This window comes from Gracilinanus agilis, chromosome 4 (genome assembly GCF_016433145.1).
Source record: "Gracilinanus agilis isolate LMUSP501 chromosome 4, AgileGrace, whole genome shotgun sequence".
In the NCBI taxonomy this organism is placed as follows: Eukaryota; Metazoa; Chordata; class Mammalia; order Didelphimorphia; family Didelphidae; genus Gracilinanus; species Gracilinanus agilis.
In genome coordinates, this window is record NC_058133.1 from 243,817,237 (window position 1) to 243,845,167 (window position 27,931).

The 27,931-nt window shown below is 36.0% G+C and overlaps 1 protein-coding gene across 1 annotated transcript in view; it reads right to left on the reverse strand.

The window, feature by feature from the left end:
* Positions 1-27,931, reverse strand: part of TBCD (tubulin folding cofactor D) — a 522,548-nt gene that overhangs the window by 64,249 nt on the left and 430,368 nt on the right. Inside the window, exons 27-29 of the mRNA XM_044675187.1 lie at positions 14,794-14,912; positions 12,804-12,895; positions 10,896-11,036 (exon numbers count right to left, since the gene is read on the reverse strand). Coding sequence (XP_044531122.1) covers positions 10,896-11,036; positions 12,804-12,895; positions 14,794-14,912 — 352 coding nt within the window. The remainder of the gene's footprint in view (positions 1-10,895; positions 11,037-12,803; positions 12,896-14,793; positions 14,913-27,931) is intronic.

Here is a 27,931-nt window from a genome sequence, read left to right on the forward strand (position 1 = left end):
TGACCTTATCTACCCTGAAGACCTTCCCCTTCTCCCTTTGATCTCTTCCCCTCAGGAATTCACCTTATCTACCTTAGGACATACCCCTTATCTACAAGATTTCCTAACCTAAGGACATTCCTCTACTCTGTTCCATTCTGACTACTACTCCATAAAAACTCTAGCCCCCCAGGCACAGCTCAGGGTCACTCACCAACTTTAGGTGGGAGACCCTAGTTCCAGCTAGACAATAAAGTCCCTTTGCATATTGCATTGTTGGTTCAAGACTCATTTATTGGGATACTTCTCCGGGCATAACAATGGAAAAATATAAGCAGCAGCATGCTGGAGTAGAAAGAGCAATGGACTTGTAGTCTGAAGAACTGAGTTCAAATTAACTTATGGCTACTTCTTGTTTAATCATGAGAGTTACTCCTCTACCCCTAGGCCTTCCATTCCTCACTAGTAAATGAGGAAGTTGAACTAGATTATGGCTAAGGTCTCAATCAGCACTAAATACAACAGATGCATGAGCAAATTTATCTAACTAATGGTTTCCTACCTGGTGTAAAAATCCTACAGGGTTCTTCCTTCCTAGCTAAGTATGAGAGGTAAACAACATCAAGAGTCTATGTAGGCGGCAGCTGGGTAGCTCAGTGGATTGAGAGTCAGGCCTAGAGATGGGAGGTCCTAGGTTCAAATCTGGCCTCAGACACTTCCTAGCTGTGTGACCCTGGGCAAGTCACTTAACCCCCATTGCCTAGTCCTTACCATTCTTCTGCCTTAGAACCAATACACGGTATTAATTCTAAGACAGAAGATAAGGGTTTAAAAAAAAAGTCTATGTAACATCAATCAGTCAGTCAATAAGTACCACATAGCAATATATCGATTATGCTAATTGAAGGGGATACAAGAAGGGGAAAGCAGACACTTTGTCCTCAAAGGGCTAACAATCTAATGGAAGAGACAACTTGCAACTTGTACCTATAAGATATTTTTTACAGTGTAAGTAGAAGGTAATATAAATGTGAGGGCATTTAAGGGCAGTGCAAATGGGCTGGGGAGGAGAAAGGGGGAAAGGGGAAAAGGCTTCCTATCAAAGGTGGAATTTCTATTGAGTCTTGAAGGAAATCAGAGAAGTAAGGAAGAAGAAAATTCCAAGCATGCAAAGCAGTCAATGAAAAGGCAGAATCAAGTGTTAAAGTGTCCTATGCAAGAACAGTAAGAAGGTCAGTGTTGCTACATTATAGAATATAAAAAAGGGAGTAAAGTTAGTAACTCAAGATAAGACAAACAAACTGACCTCTATTGTGAGGATTTCTACGTTTCAAGATCCTCAAAAACATCTCTGGATTCTGATTCATGAACTCACTAGCAGTTGAGCTCCAGAAATACATAAAATACATACATTCATACATATATATATGTGTGTGTGTGTGTGTGCGCGCACACACACACACACACACACACACACTCTGGATTTTTCACTAGGAAACCATAATCAAAGAAGAAATTATAGCACAATAGTTTTGAAGAAATAAGGGAACCCAAGGCAGGCTCAAATTCTCTCTTAAGAAAATAAAAGTGGCTTATGTAAACGAGCAGGTTGTGACTTCCTAACCTTAGGACTAAATACACTGTCTACATGGCTGAGGAAGGAAAAGGAAAAGGAAACTTGTAAAGGTATAGGAATTACATATGGTTGGCTGAGGACTTCTAGCTTTCTTTTGTCGTGAATCAAGTCATTTTTCTTCTAATTTAAAGATATAAGGTATAAAATAAAGTTCTTTCTTCCAGGGGGATTTAAGTTGTCTTATAGAAATAATTTTCAAGACTTACTAAAACCTATTTGCTCAGTCTTCCCTTTTTAAACTAATTACCTTTTTCCTTCCCCATCAGCTCCTAGGGTGGGGTAGTGAGAAGGAATCAAGAAATAAACTTTTCATACCTCTAAGTCCAGTGATGGGCAAAATTTTTAAAGAGGGGGTCAAAGGAAAGGAAATGCTCATCTGTCAGTCTGTTTCTAAGGCAACTCTTTCAAAGTTTCATTGTGTTGTATCCTACTCATTGTATTCTTCAGATTAGGAATAATGTCCCTGTGGCTGGATAGAACATTTCAGGGGGCTGCATCTGGCCTGCAGGCTGTAGTTTGCCCATCACTGCTCTAGAGAGATATTTATGTTCAAAGCCTGGCTCTCCGACTTACTATCTGGCCTTAGGAAAGTCACAACCTGTCTTGGTCTTGGTCTCCTCTGTTTGCCTCAGTTTCCTCTTCTGTAAAGTGGGGATAATAATAACACCTAACTCACAGGGTTGTTGTGGGGATCAAATGAGATAACTATAAAGCACTTAACACATTAGCATTTTTATATAGATTTAATTATCATATACAATGAGTAATGTATACAATTCAAGCCAACATTTCATCACTTTTCCCACACCAAAACCAACTGCTGCCCAATTGCCACCAACAAACAGCTAAGAACAAGAGCTCTGAAAAGAGCAACATCACCCAGATCACTAGTTCTGTTTCCAGCATTGTCCTCAAAGCCAGTGACGGGCAAACTTTTTAAGGAGGGGGCCAAAGGAAAGGAAATGCTCATCTGTCCCTCTGTTTCTAAGGCAATTCTTTTAAAGTTTCATTGTATTGTATCCTACTCTTTGTATTCATCAGATTAGGAATAATGTTGTATGGATAGAACATTTCAGTGGGCCCCATCTGGCCCACAGGCCATAATTTGCCCATCAGTGCTCAAAGCTATTATTCAAAGATGCAGCTTCTGTGAATAAACCAGCTGTTCCCCATAACTGCTCCTGCATTCCTGCTAACTATTAGTGCATATAGGATGCATGTGGCCATAAGATACCGAAGAGTCAGAAAAAATAATTCTGTCCACCAAATTCCTTTGCACTATTGAATGATTTAACATCAGAAAAGATTGTGATTTTGACATTGGAAATTATATTTGATACCTGTGTTACTTTACTACCCTAAAGATCCTGAGTGCTTTATATCTACCTGACTGTTGAAATCTTCTATATGTGCTATCTCCCCCATTAGAATGTGAGTTCCATGAAAGCAGGGACTGTCTCTCTACCTTTCTGTTTGTATCTTCAGCACTTAAGCACACAAAGTGCTTAATAAATGGTTTTTAATTCGTTCATTCATTCAATCACAGATATTACACTTGAATATCATATCTATATGAATTTACAAAAATCACCTCCCTTATCCTATCTATAAAAAGGGGAAATGAATAACATATTTTAAAACCCAATGGAATTGCGCATTGGCTATGGGAGGAGGGTGGAAGGAGGGGAAGGAAAGAATATGAATCATGTAACCATGGAAAATTTTTCATAATCAATAAAATAAAAGTAAATTAAAAAATAAAAAGGGGAAATTATACTAGATGACCTCCAAAGTTCTTTCTAGCTTAACTGCATTCATTCCACATTTGATTAAACACATGTGTACACAAGTAGCCTTTTATAAAAAAGTTATTGGCAAGATAGATATTTAAAAGTCTAATTTTTATTCCTTTAAAAATATTGGTGGCAAAATCTGGACTAATCATTCTGTAAGAATGTTATGAAGTCAATCCCTTTCTAGTTGCACCCTTTGATAGACATTCAAGAATATATAGATGTAGAACTACTATACCATACTCTTGGTTATTCAAGAACAAAATTGACTTATTCAAGCTTCTAAGTATAAACTCAAAAATTAAAGCTATGATTCAACTCAATCAGCAGGGAGAATGCCTATATTATTGGCCCATTTAGTTCAACTCCCTAGAGTTACATGAAAGAACAATAACATGATGTCTCATTTGCATTGAGAAAGTGAAGTTTCTGGACAACTGAAAGCTTTTTCTAAAAAAGACTAAAGATATCTAAAAAGACTAAAACTTGGAATACTATTGTGCTATAAGGAACAATAAACTGCTTGATTTCCATACAAACTGGATAAACCTCCACGAACTGATGTGGAGTGAAATGAACAGAACCAGGAGAACATTGAACACAGAGACTGAAACACTGTGGGACAGATCATATATAATCGACTTTGCTACTGATAACAATGTAATGATAACAATCCTGAGGGACTTATGAGAAAGAATGCTATCAAGAGAAAGAACTGTGAGAGTAGAAACACAGAAGGAAAACATATGATTTATCACTTGTTTATATAGGTATAGGATTTGGGGTTTTGGTTTTTAAAAGATTACTCTATTACAAAACTGAAAAATATGGAAATAAATATTGAGTGATGATACATGTGTAACCCAGTGGAATTACTTGTTGACTCTGGAAGCGGGGAGGGAAAAGAGGAGGAAAAAAACATAAAGCATGTAACCATGGAAAAATACTCCCCCCCCCAAAACAAACAAAAAAATAAATAAATGAGAAGACTAAAACTCTGAAAATTTTAAATATTTTAAAAGGAAAATGTCTCTTAAAATATCACAAATAACCTCTGCTCTCTTACAAGGAACATTCAAGATAACTTAGTATGTTTCTTGATGGCTCAATATTATTATGAATATCAATTATTCATTCTTCTTTCAAATATTTATTGGTTGGATACTATGTTCATAAATCCCATGACTTATTCCTTTCTCCATCTTAGCTAGCCAGAGGAATGGTCATACACTAGATCTAATCATTACTCACAAATGTTCCACTTATGTAATTACAATCTCTGATGTTCTTTTTATTTCTCCCAATATATTCCCTCTTTCATTCTCCAGAGAAGCTATTCCAAACCTTTTCTTCTCTCCTCAAGTCTCCAAGCACTTCTCACAAGTTCACCCCTCTCCTTAGCTGAGAACCTTGCCTTTAACTTGACTGGGAAAATTATGGCCCTTCCATTTGAGCTCCCTCTCCCCATCTCTTCATCTCAAAACCTCTTGATATAATCTCTCAGTTCCTTCTCCATTCTCCCCAATTTCTGGCCAAGAGGGGACATTTCTCCTAGTCAAGGTCAACCCTTTTACATGTGTACTTGTTCCCATCCCTTCCTGTTTAATCCAACTGACTATATATTCAATTGTCTTCACTCTGATTAACATGTAAGGTCCTTGCCAGTAGGGACTTTTCCATTCTTTATACTTGTGTTCCAATAACTAGCACACTGCCTGACACAGAAGAGACACTTAAATAATACTTCTTAATTGACAGGCACAAATGAGACAAACCCCTAAAATTAAAAACTATATACATAGTTACTGACTACACTATGGGTATTATAGTGAACATTGGGAATACAAAGATATATAAAATTAGGTCACCTCTTCCAAGGAGCTTATTATATTTTAGTACAACAATGCTCTTGTCAACCACTGAAATGCACAGGGGTCTAGTGACTAAATTAGAAGTAAAACGTATACATTTTATGACAGTGATTTGCCAATTAGGGCTTGCTACTATCACTTATTTCTGGGTTTATTTGTGGCTACATAACATCAAAGTTTTCAAATGTAAGAGTAAAAATAAGCACTAACACAAATTCAGTCATGAAAGAGCCATGTAATTTCTCTTCATTTCTTACCTAGCTATAATCTTTGATCTGGACTCCAACACAGCCATGTTGGAACCTCAATATCAAGAAACTCATCTTGTATGTGATCTTGCATCAGCTTTGTTAGTTACATCTTATCAGTTTCCTTAGTACCCTTTGCTCCTTTGATTATAGGGCAAATCAAAGTACTCCTTCCAAAGCCACCATTTAAACAGAGCTTACAGGTCAACTGGAAGCTACAATAAGCTACATTTCCTTAGAATGAAGTCTATCATGATCCTCCCATTTATCCAGTATCTTCTTTATCCCCCCTTCCTGTTTTTACTTTTAAGCCCTGTCTTTCCCCATTGGATTGTGAGCTCCTTAAAGGAAGGAACTTTCTTTTTGTATTTGAATCCTCACTATTTATTAGCACAATGGCTGGCACACTGTAGGCATTTAATAAATTTAGTGAGTAACCATATAAATATTAATTATTTATATAAGTCCACTAATTTCTTTAAGTTCTAATTTATATGGTAATAAAGTTATATTTCTTTCAATCTAATAAAAAGCTAGAATTTTCCGCTTTGTTCTTTCTGAATTTGTTTTTTGCTTCCCCCTACCCCCATATTTTAAGCAAAGTTATGGAACACATAATTAATTCTTTCATTTAAGACATTAAGGGATACTGAATACCAATTAAAGGGAGAAAACAAATATAAAATGTATTTTTAAAGTCATCGACCTATGAATGAAAAATCACCAAAAGGGAAAAAAAAAGATCCAAAAACTTATGGAAGAAAATAATATATTAAGAATTAGAATTATATATGGGGAAGCTAGCAGTATCCTAAGACAATAGGAACTAATAAAGCAAAATCAGAAGAATGAAATAATAGAAGAGAATATTAAACATCTTATCAAAAGATTGGCCTGGAAAATAGATCAAGGAGAGAATAATTGGGACTCCTGGAAAGTTATGATTAAAAAAGAATTTATATACCAGAATCCAAGAAATCATTAAGGAAAACTGGCAGAAATTCTAGAAATAGAGGACAAGATAGAAATGAGAAGAATTCACCAATCACCACCTCAAAGAGAACCAAAGATTAAAATGCACAGGCACATCATTGCTAAGCCATGTTAAGAAAAATTACTATCAACAACAAAAACCTCACCAATTTAAATACTGTTCAAATAACACAAGACTTAACAACTGCAACATAAAAAAAAAAAAAAAAAAAAAAAAAAGAACACGGAACACAGCATTTCACAGAGCAAAAGAATTGCACTTATAGCCAAGAATTACATCTAGCAAAGATTAGCAAAATTGTAAAAGGGGGAAATGGATATTTAAGCTAAAGGAGTTTCAATTCTTCTTGGAGAAAAATCTAGAACTCAGCAGAAAATCTGACCTATAAGAAATATACAATGGTAATGGAAGAGTAATCATAAGCAACCTAAAAGGCCAAATTAATTGATTCTGGTAAAGGAAAATGTCATCTATGGCCTCTGGGAAGGAAGACATCATTGCCTAAGTATTTTGAAGGGGCATGTACAGATGAAAGACTTGAGGTCAAGAGAATGGAATGGAATGAGCTGAAATGGTAGTGGAATAGACCAGGATGAGGCAGGGTGGAACGGCTATCTCATATAGAGGATAAAGAGTAAAGGAACTGCCACAGACAAGGGGACAAGGGGTGAAGGGATAGTAGTACTAGAACCCAACTTTCATCAGACCTGGGATAAAAAGAGAATAACATACACAATTAGATGGTTAAATTTTTTATTAATGTACAGAGAAATAAAGGGAAGGGGGTTAGATATGAGAGAGGGAGTAGGAATCCCCTTGGGGGACTGAGAGAATAAAAAAAGGAAGGGTAGGTTAAGAGAAAGGGGGACAAGAAAAGAGAAGGAGGGGAAGGATACCTAGAAGGGAGAATATATCAAGAGGCTGGGGGGAGCAGGGGTAAAATGAGGGTATAAGAGAATCAAAAGTAGGAGGGCACATTTGGAGAATAAGGAAAGGATTTGGGGAAGGGTGGAGGTAAAATGGAAGGGATAAGGGAGTGACCTTTGGAAAATTGGGCCAATTTGGAACTAGGAAGGCAAGGGGAAAGAATAAGGAAGGATTTGGAAAAGAGATGTGAATAAGAAATGTACTGGTCAAAGAAAACTGGCCATCTGAGGAAGGATATGACAGAAAGAAAGACAGGGACAAAGTAAGGAAGAACAGAGTAGATGGGAATAGACAATTAATAACTACAACATTGAGTGTAATGGAATGAATTCACATATGGGAAGAAAATGGATAGTAGAAAGGATCAAAAACTAGGTCTTGACAATGTGTTATCTACAAACACATACTGAAAATGAGAAACAAACATAGATTGAAGGTCAGGGGCTGGAGCAGAATATGCCTCAGTTGATCCTGAGAAGGCAGGGGTAGTGGTCATGATCTCTGACAGAGTTGGGGCCAAGATGTCTATAAAAGAAAGGAATGAACAGGGTAGCTATATTATGTTGGGGGGTGGAGGTACTATGGATAATGGAGAATTATCAATACTAGACCTGTATGTACCAAGTAGTACCCAAATTTTTAAAGAAAAAACTAAATGAAATACAGATAGAAATAGATAACATAATAATAATTGCAGTAGGCTCTACTTTCTCCCCCTTCAGAACTAGATAAATCTAACCAAAAAAATAAATAAGAAAGAAGGTAAGGCAATGAATAGAACCTTAGATAAGTTAAATAAAATAGCTATGAGCCCCCATATATCTACATAAGGTTAGCAGCCTGAGCATACACATAATCCAAACATGGTTTCTGATGGGACAACAATGGTATAGAGAGCATAAATATTCTGCAAATGTCTTTCTTCAATACTCATCATACTAGGAAGGTGAGATCCTGTATCCCTGAGGGGATGTGACATTGGAAGAAAAGTTGCACTGGGTACGTACAAGCTGGAAACACTTGTTTTGCAAAATGTCCGGGCAACAGACTGTCTCTGCTGCCTAAGGTTCAAGTTAGCAAAATATAGTCCTGGTAATATGTTAACTGAGAACCAGATGGACTAAAGTGATTAAATTAAATGTTGATAGGAACTTAAGAGAAACAGGCCTAATATTACAATGCTAGAGTAGCTAAGATTTTATTTTTAAGAAAATAAGATGGAAATATACAGTAAGAACTGTAAAGCTATTGACCTAGAGATTCCATTACTTCGGTTAAGCCCTTATTGAGAGGGTAAAAAAGCTGTGTATGTATGAAAATATTCATGGAAGCTTTGTTATGACAAAATAACTAGAAATAACACAAAAGCAATGAGTAGGAGAAATGGGTTAATGGAATGTGATATTTTAATGTAACAGACTGCATTGTTATTAGAAATGACAAATAAAGAAAATAAAGGAAATATATGAAAAGATGAAAGAGAAGAAAAGAAAATAAGAATAATATAAACCATGATTCCATTTTTAAAATATCAGGTACAAAATCAAGAGAAAAAAGCATCTAAGTGAAATAAATTCCAAGGTAACTCAAAAAACAGATTAGCATACATATATAATTCACATATTTTAAATAAATTGTAAACAATGTGGAGTTTATGGTTTTGCACATAACTTTTTATGCATTTGTTTAGTCAAATGTTTTTGTTGGTGGTGTGCTTATTACTAAGTATTATTAAAATAAAATGAAAAATCAACTGACATAACTTATCTAGAGTTTCACTTTAACACACTTCAATGTTAATGAAGTCGTATTTTCATTAAGGAGAAAATGATTTCTAGAATCATAAAGAGAATAGTGCTTATTGAAAAGAGAAAGAAAAAAGGATAAACAAAAAGATGGTTTATAAATAAAGATATTATTTGGGGAGAGTGATCTTTTAAGATAAATAGGATATCATGAACTCAAATTATGAATGTCACAATATAAAAATTATTTTCTTCATAAAAAATCTTTGACGGGGGCAGCTGGGTAGCTCAGTGGATTGAGAGCCAGGCCTAGAGACCTGGTCCTGGGTTCAAATCTGGCCTCAGACACTTCCCAACTGTGTGACCCTGGGCAAGTCACTTGACCCCTATTTCCTAGCCCTTACCACTCTTCCGCCTTAGAGCCAATACACAGTATTGACTCCAAGATAGAAGGTAAGAGTTAAAAAAAAATCTTTGAGGTAGTTAGTCCAAAATATAATCACCTGCAATTCATAAATCAAAGAATCAAAGTCAGATGGGATCTCTGAGACTAAATGGTCCTACTTCCTTATTTTTCACAATGAGTGAAAGTACCAAAGTAAAGTAATTTGGTTAGAGACCTAGTAATTATCTGAAGCAGAAGTTCAACCCAGGCCTTCCTAATTTCAGATCCAAACCTATATTCCTTAACCTCTAAAATTAAAAGCAAGGAATAACTAAGGCACAGAGAAATTAAAGGGTTTGGTCTAACTACAGTAGGTCAGAGCTAGAACTTAAACTTAGGTCTACTAACTCTAAATCCATACTTTTTTCACTGTCTCTCACAGACAGCAAATAGCAAAATATGAACTTAACATCTAAGGCTGTCAAAGCTATGTATTTTAAATATTGCTTCCAGTGAAGCAATTAAGCAACAATCACAATATCTATGTGTAGTTATTTTTTTAAACCTACAACTCTGTCCTAATAACAACTCTTAAGACAGAAGGGTAAGGCCTGGGCAAACAGGGTTGAGTGATAACTCAAGTAAGTAAGTTAAGTAAGGTCACATAGCTAGGAAGTGTCTGAGGTCAGACTTGAATCCAGGTCCTCCCAACTCCAGGCCCTATCCACTGTGCTACCTAGCTGCCCCATGCAATCATTTCTTTTTTTCTTTTCTTTTTGTTTTTGAAACCTTTACCTTCTATCTTAGAATCAATATTGTGTATTGGTTCCAAAGGAGAAGAGTGGTAAGGGCTAGGCAATGAGGGGTTAAATGACACCCAGGGTCACACAGCTAGGAAGTATCTGAGGCCAGACCATGTAATCAGATTAGGCCATGGATTTTTTTTAGGGCAATTCATTCCCTAAACTGTAATGATAGTGGCAGATTACCTAATTTTTGAAAGAAGCCTCTCCAATTTCTAGCATATGAGGAATTGGTTTCTACTATATCTCCCCACAATGATGGAAGCAGCATGGACACTCCCTATTCTAAATAAAGGGGTGGTAATGGATTGCTGTGAGGAACCTGTAGTGAATGTTTACATCCCTAAATTGGTACAATTTTATCATTTGGTTGTATCATATCTAGACTTTCTCTTAATTGAGATTAACCCAAAAGGACTTCATCCAAAGTTCCTGAATACTTCCTAACAATATACGTAATTTCTTAAAAAGATCACCATTAAAAAAAAGTCAACAATCAAACATTATGTCTTACCATGCTCCAACATCTCCTCTGCTGTCTGTAGTATAATCATTCATGCAATCAAGAAATGTGTCATATATTTGGGAAACATTTTCTTTACATATAACATCATCTTGAGATCCTTCAGCCTTCACTCCTACTGTCTGACAAACCCTGAAAAAGGTATACATGCTTAAATCATGTCTTCTCATCAAAGCTTATATCTTCTTTCCATACTATATATTATGACAGTATAGTAAATTTCCCCAATACAAAATGCTAAAAATTTATCAATATACTCTCCCCCCACTTGATACCATTTCCTAGATAGGCCATTTGGTTCTGTGAAATTAACAGTAGATTTCAGGTCTTGAAGAGCTAAGCTCTTCCTGCTACCTGTGTGTGACCAAACTTTTCCGAGCCTCTACATCCTTACCTGAAAAGAGACCAAATAACAAACACTTATTTAACAGTAAACATTGTTCCAGGCACCATGTCAGAACTAGGGATACAAAAGCCAGATAATCCCTACTCTCATGAAGTTAACATTATCCTGAGTCTCACATTTATAGATAATTCAAGACCTATGCTTTAAGAATATCATTTTGGGGAAAGTGTAGATTTTAAGCTGGAAAAGGGAGGACAGAGATATTGAAAGATCAAGTAAGAGACTACAGAAGAGACACAGGAAAGAGGTGAACAGGCCCTGAACAGGCACAGTGGCTGTGTGATTGTAGAGAATGGAACTGATGAGAGGAAATAGAATCTTAAATAAGACTAACTGGAGAGGAGGTAGGGGTTGTGAAGATGGGATTAACTCTCTTCTGCCCATTTTTAGATCTAATCACCAGAAGTCTATACACCCCACTTATCCTTAAGTGGGGGAGGTCTGTGACCTACGTGTTTGATAGTGGGTGATGAATCAGAATCAATTGACTGCCCCCTGGGCAGTCTTAAGCAAAGTTTTAGCTGTAATTGGTCCATGTAAAGTGGAAGGAAGGCACAGGAAGTGATGAAAGGAACTATCTTTAAAAGTGGCAAGAACTTCCTGTGATGAGGTCTTTTGCCTTCAACTTTACCCTGGAGGAATTCTGGCTGAGGACCTCAGACTGCTTTTCTATTTTCCCTTAGAACTACCACATGGGTAAGTGAAAAAGACTGACTCCTTTCCCTGGCTTGTTCTGTAGGTACTAACCTCTGGAGAGGCCTCTCATCTTGGAGGAGGCATTGTGGCTAAAACCCTTGTTTAATTTATCTCTGGGCCCCCTTTGCTAGGTTCAGACCTGCCTGGTTCAGAGGAAGTTGGAGTAAATATCTACTCTCTCTGATTTTCTTATTTTCACTTTCTCCTTTTGTAAATAAACTACCATAAAAAGTCATTTGGAATTGAGTAATAATTCCTGGAGACCACATAATTTTAGTCCAACCCTTTATTTTTACCCTTCAAATTTTACCCCTTATGTTCTGGCCTATACAGGGTAGATAAGTAAAAGCAAAGTATCAAGAATGACATGCAGGAGGCAAACTTCATGACTTAATGGAAATAAAGAAGTAAGAAGAAGTAGTAGTTTTAAGAGGAAAGATAATGAGTTCTGTTTTGGACAAATTAATTTATACACATTATCTTAGAGGCACTGTGTGAAGAAAATGCTTCTGTAAAACTCCTATTATTATCTCCCAGGGCTTCTAAAGCCACAAATCACTATATAGTGGACAGAATTCCATGAAAACACAAAGAAAAGAATCGACATACATACAGAAAACAGAGATTAACCCAACAATCTTGCATGCAATTAGCTCTAATCAAACCTTTATTGACATTACTAACAAAAATAAAACATAAAATAAGCCATGAACATTTTATCAATGTAGAAATTAGTATTTTAATTAGCCTTTTCACTTGACAAGAGTTCAGACTTAAGGAAAATTTATAAGACTTACTTGGCAATTGCTTTCAAGGCATCTCTTCTTGCTTCAGCAAAGCTCAAGTCCTTAGGAGAAATGCGAGTAACTGCCTTTAAACCTTCTAACACCTGAAAGGCAACATGAAAATTATTAGGTCAGATAAAAACTATCAAAAAAAATTCTATTTCAAAAGCCTAATTTAGTAGTACAAGGCAGTACAATCTAATAGAGAGAGCACTAAATTAGGTTTCAGGAGACCTAGATTCAAGATTCAGTTCCACCACATATTTGTAACCTTATGCAAACCATTAAGCCTCTGTAACACTCTGTTTCTTCATCTATAAAATGGGGATAAAAATAATCCATCTTATTCTAAGGGTTCATAAGATCAAATGAGATGTGTTAATGAGTATCTGACTACCTAAAAATAACATACTTGGCTCCCCAACTCCCATCTCCAGTTCTCTAATCCCTATTCACCTCATTCCTGACTTTATAGTTAAACAATTCACCTATATATTATTTTCTATTCTGAATCCCTTGCTCCCTAGTCCTATCACTACTCACACTTTGTAAATCTCTACTGCTGAATGGAACTAGAGAAAATCACAAACCTGAACCAATTAGGCCCTTGTTTGTAGCAAGGCAAATCCTTTTACAAGCCTAACTGATTTTTCTATCCTATTTCCCACAAAGACTGTTTCAACATTTCACTTCTCTCCTCAAATCTCATATACTATTCGCTCACCTAATCAGTTCTAGAAAGGGCTTGAATTTATGCTTTAGTGAGAAAATAAGAGGACACTATTGGTGTTATCCCTCTTCTCTCCATAACATCTCAAAACTCCTTGATAAAGCCTGATGAATAGCTTAAACTGAGGAGTTTCAGTAGGGAGGGCAAGGGAAGGAGGCTGTCTACATTGATTGTTCCTACTTTTTCTACTTTCGCTTATTTTTCAACTACTTTCATTCTGGATTCTTTAACTACCATTCAATTAAAACTGCTGTATCTGAAGTTACCAATGATCTCAATAGCAAAATTCGGTGGCTTTATAGTAATCTTCATTCTTCTCAATCTCTCCCAAAGCATCTGATACTGGCATTAAACTTCTCCTCTCAGAAATACTCTCTTCTCTGTATGGTTTTTTGTTTGTGGGGGATTTTTTCTTTATTTGTTTTGCAGAACTGGTCTCTCTTACTTATTCCTATACCTGTGTAATTGTTTCTCAGTTTTCTTTGCTGGTTCATAATCCAAATAATTACCCCTAAATAAAGGTGTTTTCCTGAACCTTCATCTATTCTCTTTCAATCTCTAATCCAAACACTTCATCAGCTCCCAATGTGTTTTAATTATCTCTTTATAAAGATAATTCTTAAATCTATATATCTTACCCTAGTCTCTTTCCTGACCTATAGTCACACATTTCCAATTTCACACAATGTTCCAAAGGCACCTCAAACTGAGAGTTGTCCAAATCTGAGAGCTTAGCTTATAAAACCCCATCATTTTATAGTTGAGGAAAACCAAGGATGAGAGAAGTTAAGTGGTTTGTCCAAGGTTACATACTGCCAATAATTTGAAAAGTTGCAAACCATATCTTTCTATTACTTTCTTCACAGCAAAATGATTTTTCAGAGAATTCTTGCTTCTACTTAGCACACTGAATTCCACTCCAATAATCAGAAGTTCAGTTGGAATTAATTTCCACAGTTTCTTTATTTTGCATGCATATGACAACAGAGCATAAAAAAACCTATTTGCAATTGGTTCTCATATCTCCCCCCAACCCCATTTTCTATCTTTGAGTCCTCTCAATTCTTATGGGCTTCTCTCTCAGATATATACACAAGAACTTTAATTAATTTACCACATCAAACTGAAAGTAGTGCTTGGATTTTTAAAAAAAGTTTGTAATTGAATTCCCACGACCCTAATATATGTGTTCTGGTAAAAAAAAAAAGCTACTTCAAACTTGCTATTTCTCAAAACCCATATACTCTCATTAGTATCAAAACCAGGGCTCACCAACTTAAGTTTGCCTTTCAGAAAAAAACCTGGAAGGGAACCCAAAGCCAGTGAAAACCCACAACGAATCATTTCTTCTGTGTTCCGAAGTTCAGAAATATAATTCTTCATCAGTTCATCTGGAAGAAGAAAGTGGAGAATGCATAACTGCTTCAGGAAATCTATATTCCTCAGGAATTATTTTAAAATATGAACAGTATAACAACACAAGTATGAAAGTAGTTAGAATATTCCAGGCATGGAGGATAGCCAGTGATGAAGATGGGAGTATTGTGAATGAGGAACAGTAAGAAGATCAGTGTTGCTGGGTCACAGAGAATGTGGTATAGAATTAAGTGTAAGAAGACTAAGAAATAGAAAGAAGCCAGGGTGTAGAAGGCTTTAAAAGGCAAACAGGATTTTATATTTGATACTGGAGGTATTAAGAAGCCACTAACTAAGCAAATGTGTTTATAGTGAATGCATGAGAGAGAGCGAGAGAAAGAGAGAGAGAGTGGAAAGAGAGAGAGACACAGACAGACAGAGACAGAGACAGAGACAGATAGACCGAGAGACAGAGAATTGGGGACAGAGGAATAACATGGACAGACTGGCACTTTAAGGAAATCAATTTAACAGCTGAGAGGAGGATGGACTATAATGGGGGAGCTGAGCCAAAGAGAGCAATTAAAGGACTATGTATCTAGAGTCTATTAATGTTAACTCCTTGTGACAGGGATGAAGAAAAATACCTTAATAGTTAAAAATATTATAATTCTGAAAGTTCTCTAAGAAAGGCTGAATGTAAAAGTAAAAACATTTATTTTCTATGCACTTTTAAAAAGTGATAGTTTAATTAATAAACATCAATTTTATAAAAAAAATTATTATCTAGGTATGAGGTGAAGACTGCCAATTCCAATGTAATATCAGTGTGAGTGAAGAGAAAGGGACATATTCAAGAGTTGTAGTGAAAGCAAAAACAATAAGACTTGGAAACATAATGGTTACAAGGAATGAGTGCCATTAAACATTTAAAGTTGTGAGGCTACATGACTGATAGTGTCCTCAAAAATAATAGGAAAGTCTGGAAGAGGAGAAGGTTTTGGGGGAAAGATAACAAGTTGTGATTTAGACATATCAAGGTTTTTTTTTGTTGTTGTTGTTTGTTTGTGTTTTTAACCCTTGTACTTCGGTGTATTGTCTCATAGGTGGAAGAGTGGTAAGGGTGGGCAATGGGGGTCAAGTGACTTGCCCAGGGTCACACAGCTGGGAAGTGGCTGAGACCGGGTTTGAACCTAGGACCTCCTGTCTCTAGGCCTGACTCTCACTCCACTGAGCTACCCAGCTGCCCCATATCAAGTTTGATATTTCTCTGGCACATCTAGTTTTGAGATGTCTAAGAAGCAGATATAGATGCAAGACTAGAAGTTAGGAAAGAGCTAGGGCTGCATAAATATATAATAATAATAATAGATTTTTCTATAGTGGTTTAAGGATTACAAAATGCTTTATAAACAGTAAGAGGAAGGTACTATCATCTCCATTTTACAGATGAGAACACTGAGGAAAGGGGGGGATTAATAACTTGCCAGGATCACATATTTAGTAAGCATACAAAGGCTACAGTCCCATGCTCTTTTCACTATGCCTCCTAGCTGCCTAGATCTGAGAAACACCTATACAGAGATAATTGAATCCACATAAGGTCACCAAGTAGGACAGTATAGAGGGATAAGGAAAGAGATACTACTCTGAATGGATATGATGAACACAGTAATCAAGTCTAAACTAGATTAGGAAGGAAATGGACAGGCTGTCTAGGGGATTTTCACTAGAAAAGACTTTTGATGCATTCACTTTTAACTTTATATCCTCAATATATAGTCTAGTTATTAGGTCACAAGAGCTACTGTTGTGAGGAAGATTAGGAAGTAATTAATTAAGTATTAAGGATGTACCTAGCAGGAAGACTGGAGCATTCCAAGATGGAATGAAGGGGCAGGAAGAAGTGGCTTGTGCTCTGAGAGGGACTCCACTAGGGGTTGGCACAAACTGTTGTTAGCCCTGGGAGATGTCAGAGTAAAGGACACCCTGTTCCCTGATTTCCCTGGGATCCTGTGTGGTGGTGGCATCTAGCAAAGAGGACAAGAACTACAGAGCAGCACCAAGAAAAGGAGAAGTTTGGGTTCTGGTGGACAGCACCTCAAGCACACTCTTTCTTCTTGGATATCTTGGACCACCTAAGCTTTTGGCATCCTGATCATCTGTGGATTACTGTGAGAGCCCCAAAGCCATCCTCAGATCCATTTGCTGTGCTGGTCAGATCTGGCTGGTACCAGGTTTGAGGCCTTCACAGTGACTCCTGCACTGCTCCTTTGGCCCTGCCTACTTAGATCACTAAGATTTGAGTAGAGAAGTCCTCCCCCTTGCCCTGTGGTTTTGCCCTTTAGGTCTTAAGTATAGAAATCCCTTTCCCACCTTTATTTTAGTTGTACATAATTAAAACCATTAAAACTTTTACCTTGCCTGCTTGTTTCTAGACTCTGGCCTAGGGAAAGTTGGGTGACAGTTAAGACCAACTGCCATTCCTGTGTTAATCCAGTGAACTCTGGTCTTCCCAATCTGGTCCAGTCTCTCCTACAACCCAGTGTGTGTACCCACAACTATTTAGATTTATTGTAACATCCCTGGTACCCTCCATTATCTATTTTTCACACTACTGAACAAATGTTACTGGTTGGTAAATTCTTAGATAAATATTTTCATAAGTGACATAGGTTGAACACAGTTTTCAGTTTTGTAAGGTTATAAATACTTTCTGTAGAAATTTCAACTTTTATGGGGAAAAAAAGTCAAGTTATGGATGTGGGTCTCATTCCAAATTTTCCTTTCATCCTTATTTTCAAAGGATCTAAAATTTTTTAGAATATAATGGATTAAAGTGAAGAAGATGGCAGATAAAGTATAAAAGAATCTTTCCAGCCACCCAGAGAGATCAAATAGGAACATTAACTAAGAGTTAACATCCTTTTGAAACATTGCAATGGATGACGACAACAGATTCTAACTTCACTGTGATCTTCAATGCTAGTGACATAAAAAACTGTACATATCTGAAATTCAAATCACAGTGGTAGACAAATGATACCAATAATAGTTGGAGGAAGTATCAGGAAACACACTAGACATATTTGACAAGAAAGAATTAAAGTTAAGTGATAAGGGATTCTGAAATTTGGAATTTATAATATTTTATGAGAGGAACTGGTCAATAGAACAAGGGAGGAACAAAAGCAATGATGTAGTAAGAGATCCAAAAACAGAAGCAGTGTGACTCGAAGATTTCCGAAAAGAAAAAAATGGTTGCCTCAAAAGATGGTGATTTTCCAACAATTCATATCAGATGTAAGCAAAGGTCACATAAATATTAATGTTGTTTTTTTCTCCTTTACTTTTTATTATTTTATTTTTAGAAAAATTTTCCATGGTTACATGATTCATGTTTTTACTTTCCCCTTCACCACCACCCCCCATAGTCGGTGCGCATTTCCACTGGTACATAAATATTAATGTTGAAAAAAGGCATTAAAATATCCAGACCCAGATCCAACTTAATGATCTTTGAGATTTAATCAAGCTCTGACCCTGGAAGAGAAAACTCTCCTCGATACTATAAATTTATATTCAAGAAATTCTTTACTTCATGCTTGGCCAATTATACTTGTTAAAATTATCTCTATAACATATTAAAAGGAAAACAAAGTGTCATAAGAAGAGTTTTAAGAAGAGCATTGTAAGCACTAAAGAAGAGCTTGGTCCAACTCCACTAGACAAGAGCTATAGAAACAAAAAAGTTTTGGGGCTTAAGTTTCATCACTTATAAAATAATAATAAATTCATATAATACAAAAATATAAAATATTTAATAATAATAAAAAAGTAATACTTGTATGAGGTTGTACCTCATTTAAAAACTTCAATAATGATGAAGTTGGAAGGTGAATTACAAAAGCTTCTCAGAGATAATTAAAGCATTTAATATCTAAGAAAGAGTTTTAAGACCTAGGATGAGTTTGATTGCTTGTGACAAAGACAGAAGACAAAGACAGAAAAGACAAGGCACTTGTTTCCTACAGCTCCTGAATAAAACTGCCACAGGAATATGGAAAATATAACCGTATAATTGCCAAAAGTAAAGGTGAGAATCATAACAGAGAGAATCATGTTCTGAACTATATCCCTACCCAATATTATACTAGTAGGTGGGAAATTTCAGAGTCAGTCTAAGGGAGTCAAAGTGCTTCTTCCAGGCAAAGGTTAAGGGTCTCTGCTTTTGAAGAAAGAGCATAGTAGTCATAGTGGGAAGATGAGAGAGTAGGGTATGAGACTACTTCACTCTCCAAACACCTGCATAATCAAAAATAACAGCAGAGGATCAATGCTAAATATAGAAGAAATAAAAAATGTCTGGAGTGAAGCAGAGGAACCAAAGATAATATGGGAGGAAAGTCTCTGAACTCCCTGATTCCTGTCTTACCTGATTGAGGCTTAAAGTACAAATGCCCCAGAACAAATATTCTAGAATCAATGAGCAGCAAGCCCATGGAGCAAGGCAGGCAGCCTCACCTTGCGTGTTTGATAGGAGAGCCTACACCCCAGTGGTAGAGACCGGCAGAGACAAGAGGCAGTGAGTCCTGGGAGCAGTTGTGTGGGCTGGAGCTTCAGTGCTAGCAACACCAGCCCACTCACAGCTTGGGAATTGGCAACTAAGTGGAGAAGAACTTTGAGGTCTAGGAATGCTGACCAGACACTGCTCCATCCTAGGCTGCAACTTCAGGAGAGGAGGGCCCAGGAAATAACAAGCACAAAAAAACCTGAAACTCGATGAATCAACCCTAATATCCAAGAAAAACAGTCCATCTCTAGCATAAAGTTAACAATTAAGTCTACAAGTCACTAATTTTTTTAAATGAGTAAGCAAAGAGAAACTATATCAACTATAGATAGCTACTATAGGGTCAGAGAAGACCAGGGTTCAAATTCAGAGGTTGGTGAAATTAAAACACCAACTTCTAAATCAATAAAGAAAAATGTCAAATGGTCCCAAGACCAAAAAGGGCTTTTGGAAGAGCTTAAAAAAGACTTCAAAAACCAAATGAAAAGTTGAGGGAATATTAGAAAAAAAAATAAGGGCAATGCAATAGAATTGTGAAAGAAAGGTCACTCAATTCAAAAAAGGAATCCAAAAACCCACAGAAGAAAATAACTCATTAAAAATTAGAATTGGACAAAGGGAAATGAAAGACTTCCTAAGGTGACAAGCAGTAACAAAGCAAAATCAAAAGTAAAAAACAAATAGAAGAGAATATGAAGACAGGTCAAAAGGAGAGGGAAAAAAAGCAAACAGCAAAGAAAAACAGAATGGAGAGAAATACACAAGTAATTATAACTTTGAATGTAAATGTGATCAATCCACCAATCAATACAGAAACAGAGAGAATGGATCAAAACTTCAAAACCAAAAATATGCTATTTACAAGAAACACAATTAAAAATGAGAGAGACACACACATAGAGTAAAAATTAAAGGTTGGAGCATAATATACTGCTTTAGCTGAAACAAAGAAAGCTTTGGTAATAATCATGATCTCTGAAAAAGGTAAAGCTAAAATAGAATTACTATATTATGTTAAAAGGCACCATTGATAATGAAGCATTATCATATTAAACCTATGTATACCAAATGTGAGCATCCAAATTTTTAAAGGAAAAGCTAAGTGAGCTAAATGTGGAAATCGATAATAAACAATAAAAGTGGGCAATTTCAATTCCCCCCTCTCAGAATTAGATAAATCTAACCAAAAAAATAAATAAGAAGTCAAGGAGATTAATAGAATTTTAGATAAGTTAAATATGATAGCTATCTAGAGAGAACTGAATGATAACTGAAAGGAATATGTCTTCTTCTCAGTGATACCTGGTACCTTTACAAAAATTGACCATACAATAAGACACAAAAACATTATAGTTAAATGTAGAACAGCAGAAATATTAAATGCATCCTTTTCAGACATAATGCAATAACAAATGTGTATATAATAAGTGATACAAAGTAAAATTAATTGGATACTAAATAGCTTAATCCTAAAGAATGAGTAATAGGATATAAAATAAGCCTACATAAGTCATTAGTATTTTTTATATATCACTAACAGTCCTACAAGAAGCGATAGAGATACCTCATTTAAAATAACCATAGACAGGGGGCAGCTGGGTAGCTCAGTGGATTGAGAGTCAGGCCCAGAGATGGGATGTTCTGGATTTAAATATGGCCTGAGACATTTCCTAGCTGTGTGACCCTGGGCAAGTCACTTAACCCCCACTGTCTAGCTCTTACCACTATTTTGCCTTAGAACCAAGGGTTAAAAACAAACAAACAAATAAATGAATGAATGAATGACTAAATGACCATAGACAGAATAAAACACTTGGAAGTATATCTTCCAAAACAAACCCAAAACTATATCAACATAATTATAAAACTCTTTTTATAATTATGTCAGATCTAAGTAATTAGAGAAATATTAATTGTGCAGGGAACAACAGAGCACATATAATTAAAATAACAATCTACTTATTCAATGTCATTCCAAATACCAGAAATTATCTTATCAGGTTAGAAAAAAAATGACAAAATTCATTTGGAAGTACAAAAGATCAAGAATATCAAAAGAATTAATGAAAAAAATGTAAAGGAAAGAGGTCTAGCAGTACCAGATTTTAAAATTGTGTTAAAAAGCAGTAATTAAAAAAACTATCTGGTATTGGCTAAGAAATACAAAGGCAAATAAGCAGAGTGGAACAGAAATATAATAAACAATAATAAAAGAATATTGGAACCTGGTATTTAAGAAAAATATAGATCCAAATTCTTGGGATAAAAACTTAGTTGGTAAAATATTGCTGAGACAATCGTAAAGTAATTTGGCAGAAACTACATGTAGGCCAACATCTTACACCATTCACTAAGATAAGATCAAAATGGATATATGCTCTAGACATAAAAGGAGATGTCATAAGCGAATTAGAAGAACAGGGACTAAGATGTAGTATATGATTGTAATGGAATTCTATTGTGCTGTAAGAAATGACAAATGGGAAGGAGCTGTAAGAAATGACAAATGGGAAGAAGAAATCTGGAAATAAGAGTGAAATAAAGAAAACCAGGAGAACATTGTACACAGTGACAAGAATACTGTACAATGAACAATTATGAATAACTTATTCTCAACAATACATGCTAATCTCAGCAATACGATGATCCAAAACTAGCCCAAGTTTCACGATAAAAAATTGTCATCTTGGCCTCAGCCACTTCCCAGCTGTGTGACCCTGGGCAAGTCACTTGACCCCCATTGCCCACCCTTACCAATCTTACACCTATGAGACAATACACCGAAGTACAAGGGTTTATTAAAAAAAAAAATTGTCATCTGCTTCCAGAGAAAAAGAACTGATAGAGTCTGGCTAAAGTGATAAAATATCAAAATGACTAATGTTGGAAGGGATGTGGAAAAATGGGAACGCTAATTCACTGTTATAGAACTGCAAACTGATTCAATCATTTTGGAGAGCAATATGGAAATATGCCCATGGTTATAAAAGTGAGTAGAGCCATTAGACCCAAAAATTGTATTAATAAGTTTGTTTCTCAAGAAGATCAAGAAAATAGGAAAAGAACCTATATATTTCAAGATATTTGTAGCAGAACTCTTTGTGGTGGGAAAGAACCGAAACTGAAGGGGTATCCATCAATTGGGGAATAGCTGGACAAACTGTGGTATATGATTTTGATGGACTATTACTGTAAAATAAGAAATGATAAGCAAATTAATTTTTTAAACTTGGAAAGACTTACATGAGATAATGAAAAGTGAAATGAATAGAACCAAGAGAACACTATATATAGCTAAAGAATTAATATTTGAAGAAAAAGTTGTGAATGTTCACCTCCAAAGAATGAAATGAAAAATCAAAACACAAGACACAATCTATATAGACATATCTTTTTGTCAAATGATACCTTCTACGGTGGGGGTGTGGGAGAAGGAAAGAACTGAAATACCTCACAATAAACTCTATTAAATAAATTTAAAAAAATTTTTAAAGAACACATTGGAAAAATAACAGCAACACCAACAGATTCACCTACAAAAAGCAGAAAATGCTTTGAGATAAGCTCTATGAAGGGCCTTGTGACCAAGAGACCAATAAAGTCAAGCAAGATACATCAGCCAAGTAAAAGGCCTGGCCTATTGTGACAGGGACAACACCAATTTACTAAGAAACTTGCTCAGTAAAGGGCAGCAGTGATTGACCAAATCAAGCAAAACATAATTCCGTGTCTTGATCTTCCCATTCAGAAAATATACATATTAAATGTAGATGTTATTCATTTTCTGTGGTGTCTTTAAATATAATGTCGTTTCCTTTTTTTTTTTCCCTAAACTAGTATATAAGTAGCAGCAGAGAAAAAATGGCAGAGTAAAACTTCTCCCATGGAAAAAAATGTGAAAGAAGGTGGCCTACCTGTACCAGGTCTCAAACTGTATTACAAAATGATAATCATCAAAACTATTAGGTATTGGCTAAGAAAAAAGGTAGTGTAACAGGGGAATAGATTAAGTACATAATACATTAGAGTAAATGACCACAGGAATTTAGTGTTTGATAAATCCAAAAATCTAAGTTTTTAGGACAAAGATTCATTATTTCCCAAAAACTGCTGGGAAAACTGGAAACAATATGACAGAAACTGGGCATAGACCAATGTTTCACATCATATACCAAGATATAGTCAAAATGGTTACATAATTTAAATATAAAGGGTAATATTACAAATTAGGAGAAGCTGAATAATTTGCTGGATGAGGGTATTGGGATTAATTAAGCCACAGGGCTAATGAGGAACATTTGGAGTAATTGGGATCTTAGCAGCTAACAACAGGGTAAAGAATAGTGGGTAAGGTTTTCTTAAGGCCAGACAGAATCTTGGGAAGGCTGCCTGTTGGAATTCTGGGTAGCCTGAGTCAGTTAGGTTTTTCCAACTGCCAACAGACTCCTGGAGGTTTTTTCCCTAGGAGGAGGCTGGTGTTTCTGTTCCCTGAAATGCTGAAAAAACTCAGTGTTTCTGGAATAAATGTTTGTGGGGGAAATCAACAAAAAAGAAAGAGAGAGACTGTTTTTCCTCCGTGTGGCTGCTGAGAGGGCCTGTTTTGGCCTAAAGCTTAGTTAGGCCCGGAAGGGCTGGCAGTGGACAGAGAGAGTAAATAACTGAACTGATTTAAAGCTGAAAGAGATCTAAGGAAGCAGTAAACTTACTTATATAACTGATAGAATTAGTAATTAGCATAGCTTATTTAGTATAGACCCCAGGTTTTTAGTGATAATTTTAAGGAAGGTTTTAAGGAGGCTCAAGTTCCTTGAGCAGGAAGCCAGCTTTTGCAGGCTAGTGATGTATGAAAAAGCTAGTGATGTATGAAAAAGCTTAGCCCCCTTTAAAACTAGGGAATCAATCCTAATCCTCAGCTTTCATTACCTTTCTTTACCTTTCCTCAAACCTTTTCCAATATTTATTAAATAGTGTTTTTTTTTTTAATATCTGTCTCCAGCAATTATCCTTGTGTCGGCCCAATAACAGTAACATGGAGCTTCAGGAGCCACAAACTATTACGCAGCTGCCCGATCTATTAAAAGCAGTAAAAGATACTGTTTCTCATTCTCCTCCTCTCCACTTAACATTCCTGTATTAACATTCCTGGTCATTCCTATTTATAACATTCTTGGTGAGCTAAATGGAGACAGAGCCTAAAGAATTAATACTAGTATCCATAACAGATACAGTCAGGACTTTTAAAAAGGCATTTTTTTTTCTTTCACTGTCATCCTAGAGGGTGCTAAAGAGCCAGCTAGCTATAGCCACAGCCTAGAAGCCTGCTTTTACAAGCAGTGGCTTCAGTGAACAATGTGGGTTTACAATACCATATACTTGGGAGCTGCACCCAAATTCTTTTACTTGACTATTCCTTCTTATATTAAGGGAACAGCATTCCCTAACTGCGTGATGGGACTGTTTACCATTATGTTATTGGATTTTTTTTAGCTATATAGCATTAGTAGTGGGTGTAATACTGTTATTATTACTGGTAAAGATGGTACTCTCCTACATCTTCAACCAATTTAAAGAATTGAAACTACAGCAAATAAGATTTAATGAATTAACCCTAAAAGTGAAGTATCTGGAGTCTATAAAACAGAAATATGAGAGAGAGAAAAATGGTAGTGATAAACAAGAGGGCACAACTAAATTAGAGAAAGAAATGGCAGAACTAGAGAAAAGTGTGGGCATTTTTTCCCCTTTAAGAGAGATTCTAATGATGACCCCTGACCATGAATTAGTTGATGTTAAACAGCATAAGGGCTTTACCCAAAGTGACATAGATAGTTTTAAAAAGGAAACCCCCCCAGCTGTGTGACCCTGGGCAAGTCACTTGACCCCCATTGCCCACACTTACCACTCTTCCACCTAGGAGCCAATACACACAGAAGTTAAGGGTTTAAAAATGTAAAAAAAAAATAATAAAAAGGAAACCCCATCTTTTAAGGAGGAACATGAGCACTTATAAAGAAATTCCAAAAAATAATCAAACAATTTAATCCTTACAATTATTTTGATATTCTTGTAGATGAATTGCTTACAAAACAGGAAAAACAGAAAATCATTGCTGAGACCAGTGGAAATTATAGCATCCTGGATTGGCCTTTATCTAAGCCAAATTTGAATATTAATTCAGATTACGGATATCAGCAATTGGTCAGGGCAAGACAGGCAATAATCCAAACAATTAAAGACCTTTCCCAAAGTCCGGGTACATGGACAAAATTCAAGAGAGTGAAGCAGGAAGATGGGGAAACACCCTCTACTTTCCTAGATAGATTGATAGACCTGAGGGAACACTGGATTGGATTGGACATATGCAAGGAAAGGGACATAAGTCAATTAAAGAGGCAATTTGTTAGAAATGCCTATGCTACAGTGCATAATTATTTTAGAAGTAAGTGTCCAGACTGGAATCAAATAGAACTGGATGAGTAGAGGAGAGTAGCTTCTTACATGTACAAAGCTGATAAAGACAAACAAGAAGAAGGGACAAATGAAATAACTGAAGATTTAAGAAGAGAAATTAAAGATCTTAAACTAAAATAAGTCAGATCAACAAGAAAAAACAATGGCAGGTCTATTATCCATAAAGAGGGTTTAACAACCAAGCCCTGAGATGTTACATGTGTGGGAAACCAGAGTATTTAATGTGAGATTGTCAGTCATGGAGACAAATATTTAGATAAAATGGCAGATAGTATAATAATTACAAACAAAATGAAGGAAATAATTGCAGGGAAAACTGAGGCAGGAATTACAAAGGGTTCAGAGATAATGGTTTTAGAAAATATGGTTTTGACAATGATTATGGATATGGGTATCAAAACAGAAGACCTAGCTATCTCAATGCATACAATGATAAGATACTATAGAGGGACTGCCCAGTCTCCAGATATAGAGACAATGAAAACTTATATAAAGAATGGTAATGTTACGAATAAAATGGATATAAATGGATATATCCAAAAGTATAAATATTTCATTTATATCCATATTGGTAAAATATAAGATGACTACACAGCTGCTAAGATCTAATTCAAATCGCCCGCCATTACCTTCTCCCACCTGGCTGCCTCTTACCAAAGAGACCTCCCCCAATGACATCAGGAGTACTTATACTGTTCAACTACGTAATCACACTTCCTGTCTACCTGTATTACAAGAGGAATCATGGGAAGTGTAGTTTCCAAGTCCCCTAAACATACACATGAAGTTTATGTCACATATCTAAATATTTAAAACTCAAATGAACCCCAAATAACACTCAAAAGAACCCCCAAAATTCCAAATAACATAGTAAAAGACCAAAATACTCCCAAGTGACTAGTGAAAGTATCAAAAAATATGATTCTCAGAAGGGAACACAGGGTGGCAATGCTTCATTATGAAGATTTCCTAAGAAGAGTGTAACTGAATTTGTTGCAAATGAATATATAGAAACTGAGACTTTGAAAAATGAAGAAAATGAAATTAAGTAATGTAGAGAGTGAAGGACAGGGAGAAGTATATAGCTTTCCTGATCCTGAAGTGTTAACACCAGTGATTCTAGTACATTCCCCAGGAAATAATACTGAACCTCATGTTACCCTAAAAGTGGGGGTTAAACCACCTCACACCTAGCAGATTAGCTAACATGATAACAAAGGAAAGCGGTAAATGTTGGAGGGGATGTGACAAAATTGGGACATTAATGCATTGATGGTGGAGTTATGAACTGATCCAACCATTCTGGATGGCAATTTGGAACTATGCTCAAAGGGCTATAAAAGACTGTCTGCCCTTTGATCCAGCCATACCACTGGTAAGTTTATGCCCCAAAGAGATAATAAGGAAAAAGACTTGTACAAAAATATTTATAGCTGTGCTCTTTGTGGTCGCAAAAAATTGGAAAATGAGGGGATATCCTTCAATTGGGGAATAGCTGAACAAATTGTGGTATCTGTTGGTGATGGAATACTATTGTGCTCAAAGGAATAATAAACTGGAGGAATTCCATGTGAATTGGAATGACCTCCAGGAATTGATGCAGAGTGAAAGGAGCAGATCTAGGAGAACATTGTATACAGAGACTGATACACTGGTGGTACAATCAAACATAACGCACTTCTCTACTAGCAGCAATGCAATGATCCAGGGCAGTTCTGAGGGACTTATGAGAAAGAAAACTAGCCACACTCAGAGGAAGAAGTGTGGGAGTAGAAACAGAGAAGAAAAACAACTGCTTGAGCACATGGGTTGATGGGTATATTATTGGGAATGTAGACACTAAACCATCACTCTAGCACAACGATCAATAATATGGAAATAGGTCTTGATCAATGATACATGTAAAACCTAGCGGAATTGTGTATTGGCTATCTATCAATATGGCATTTATAAAAAAACATGAAACAGAAAGACAAACAGTTAAAATAAGAGACTACAGCAGAATCTATT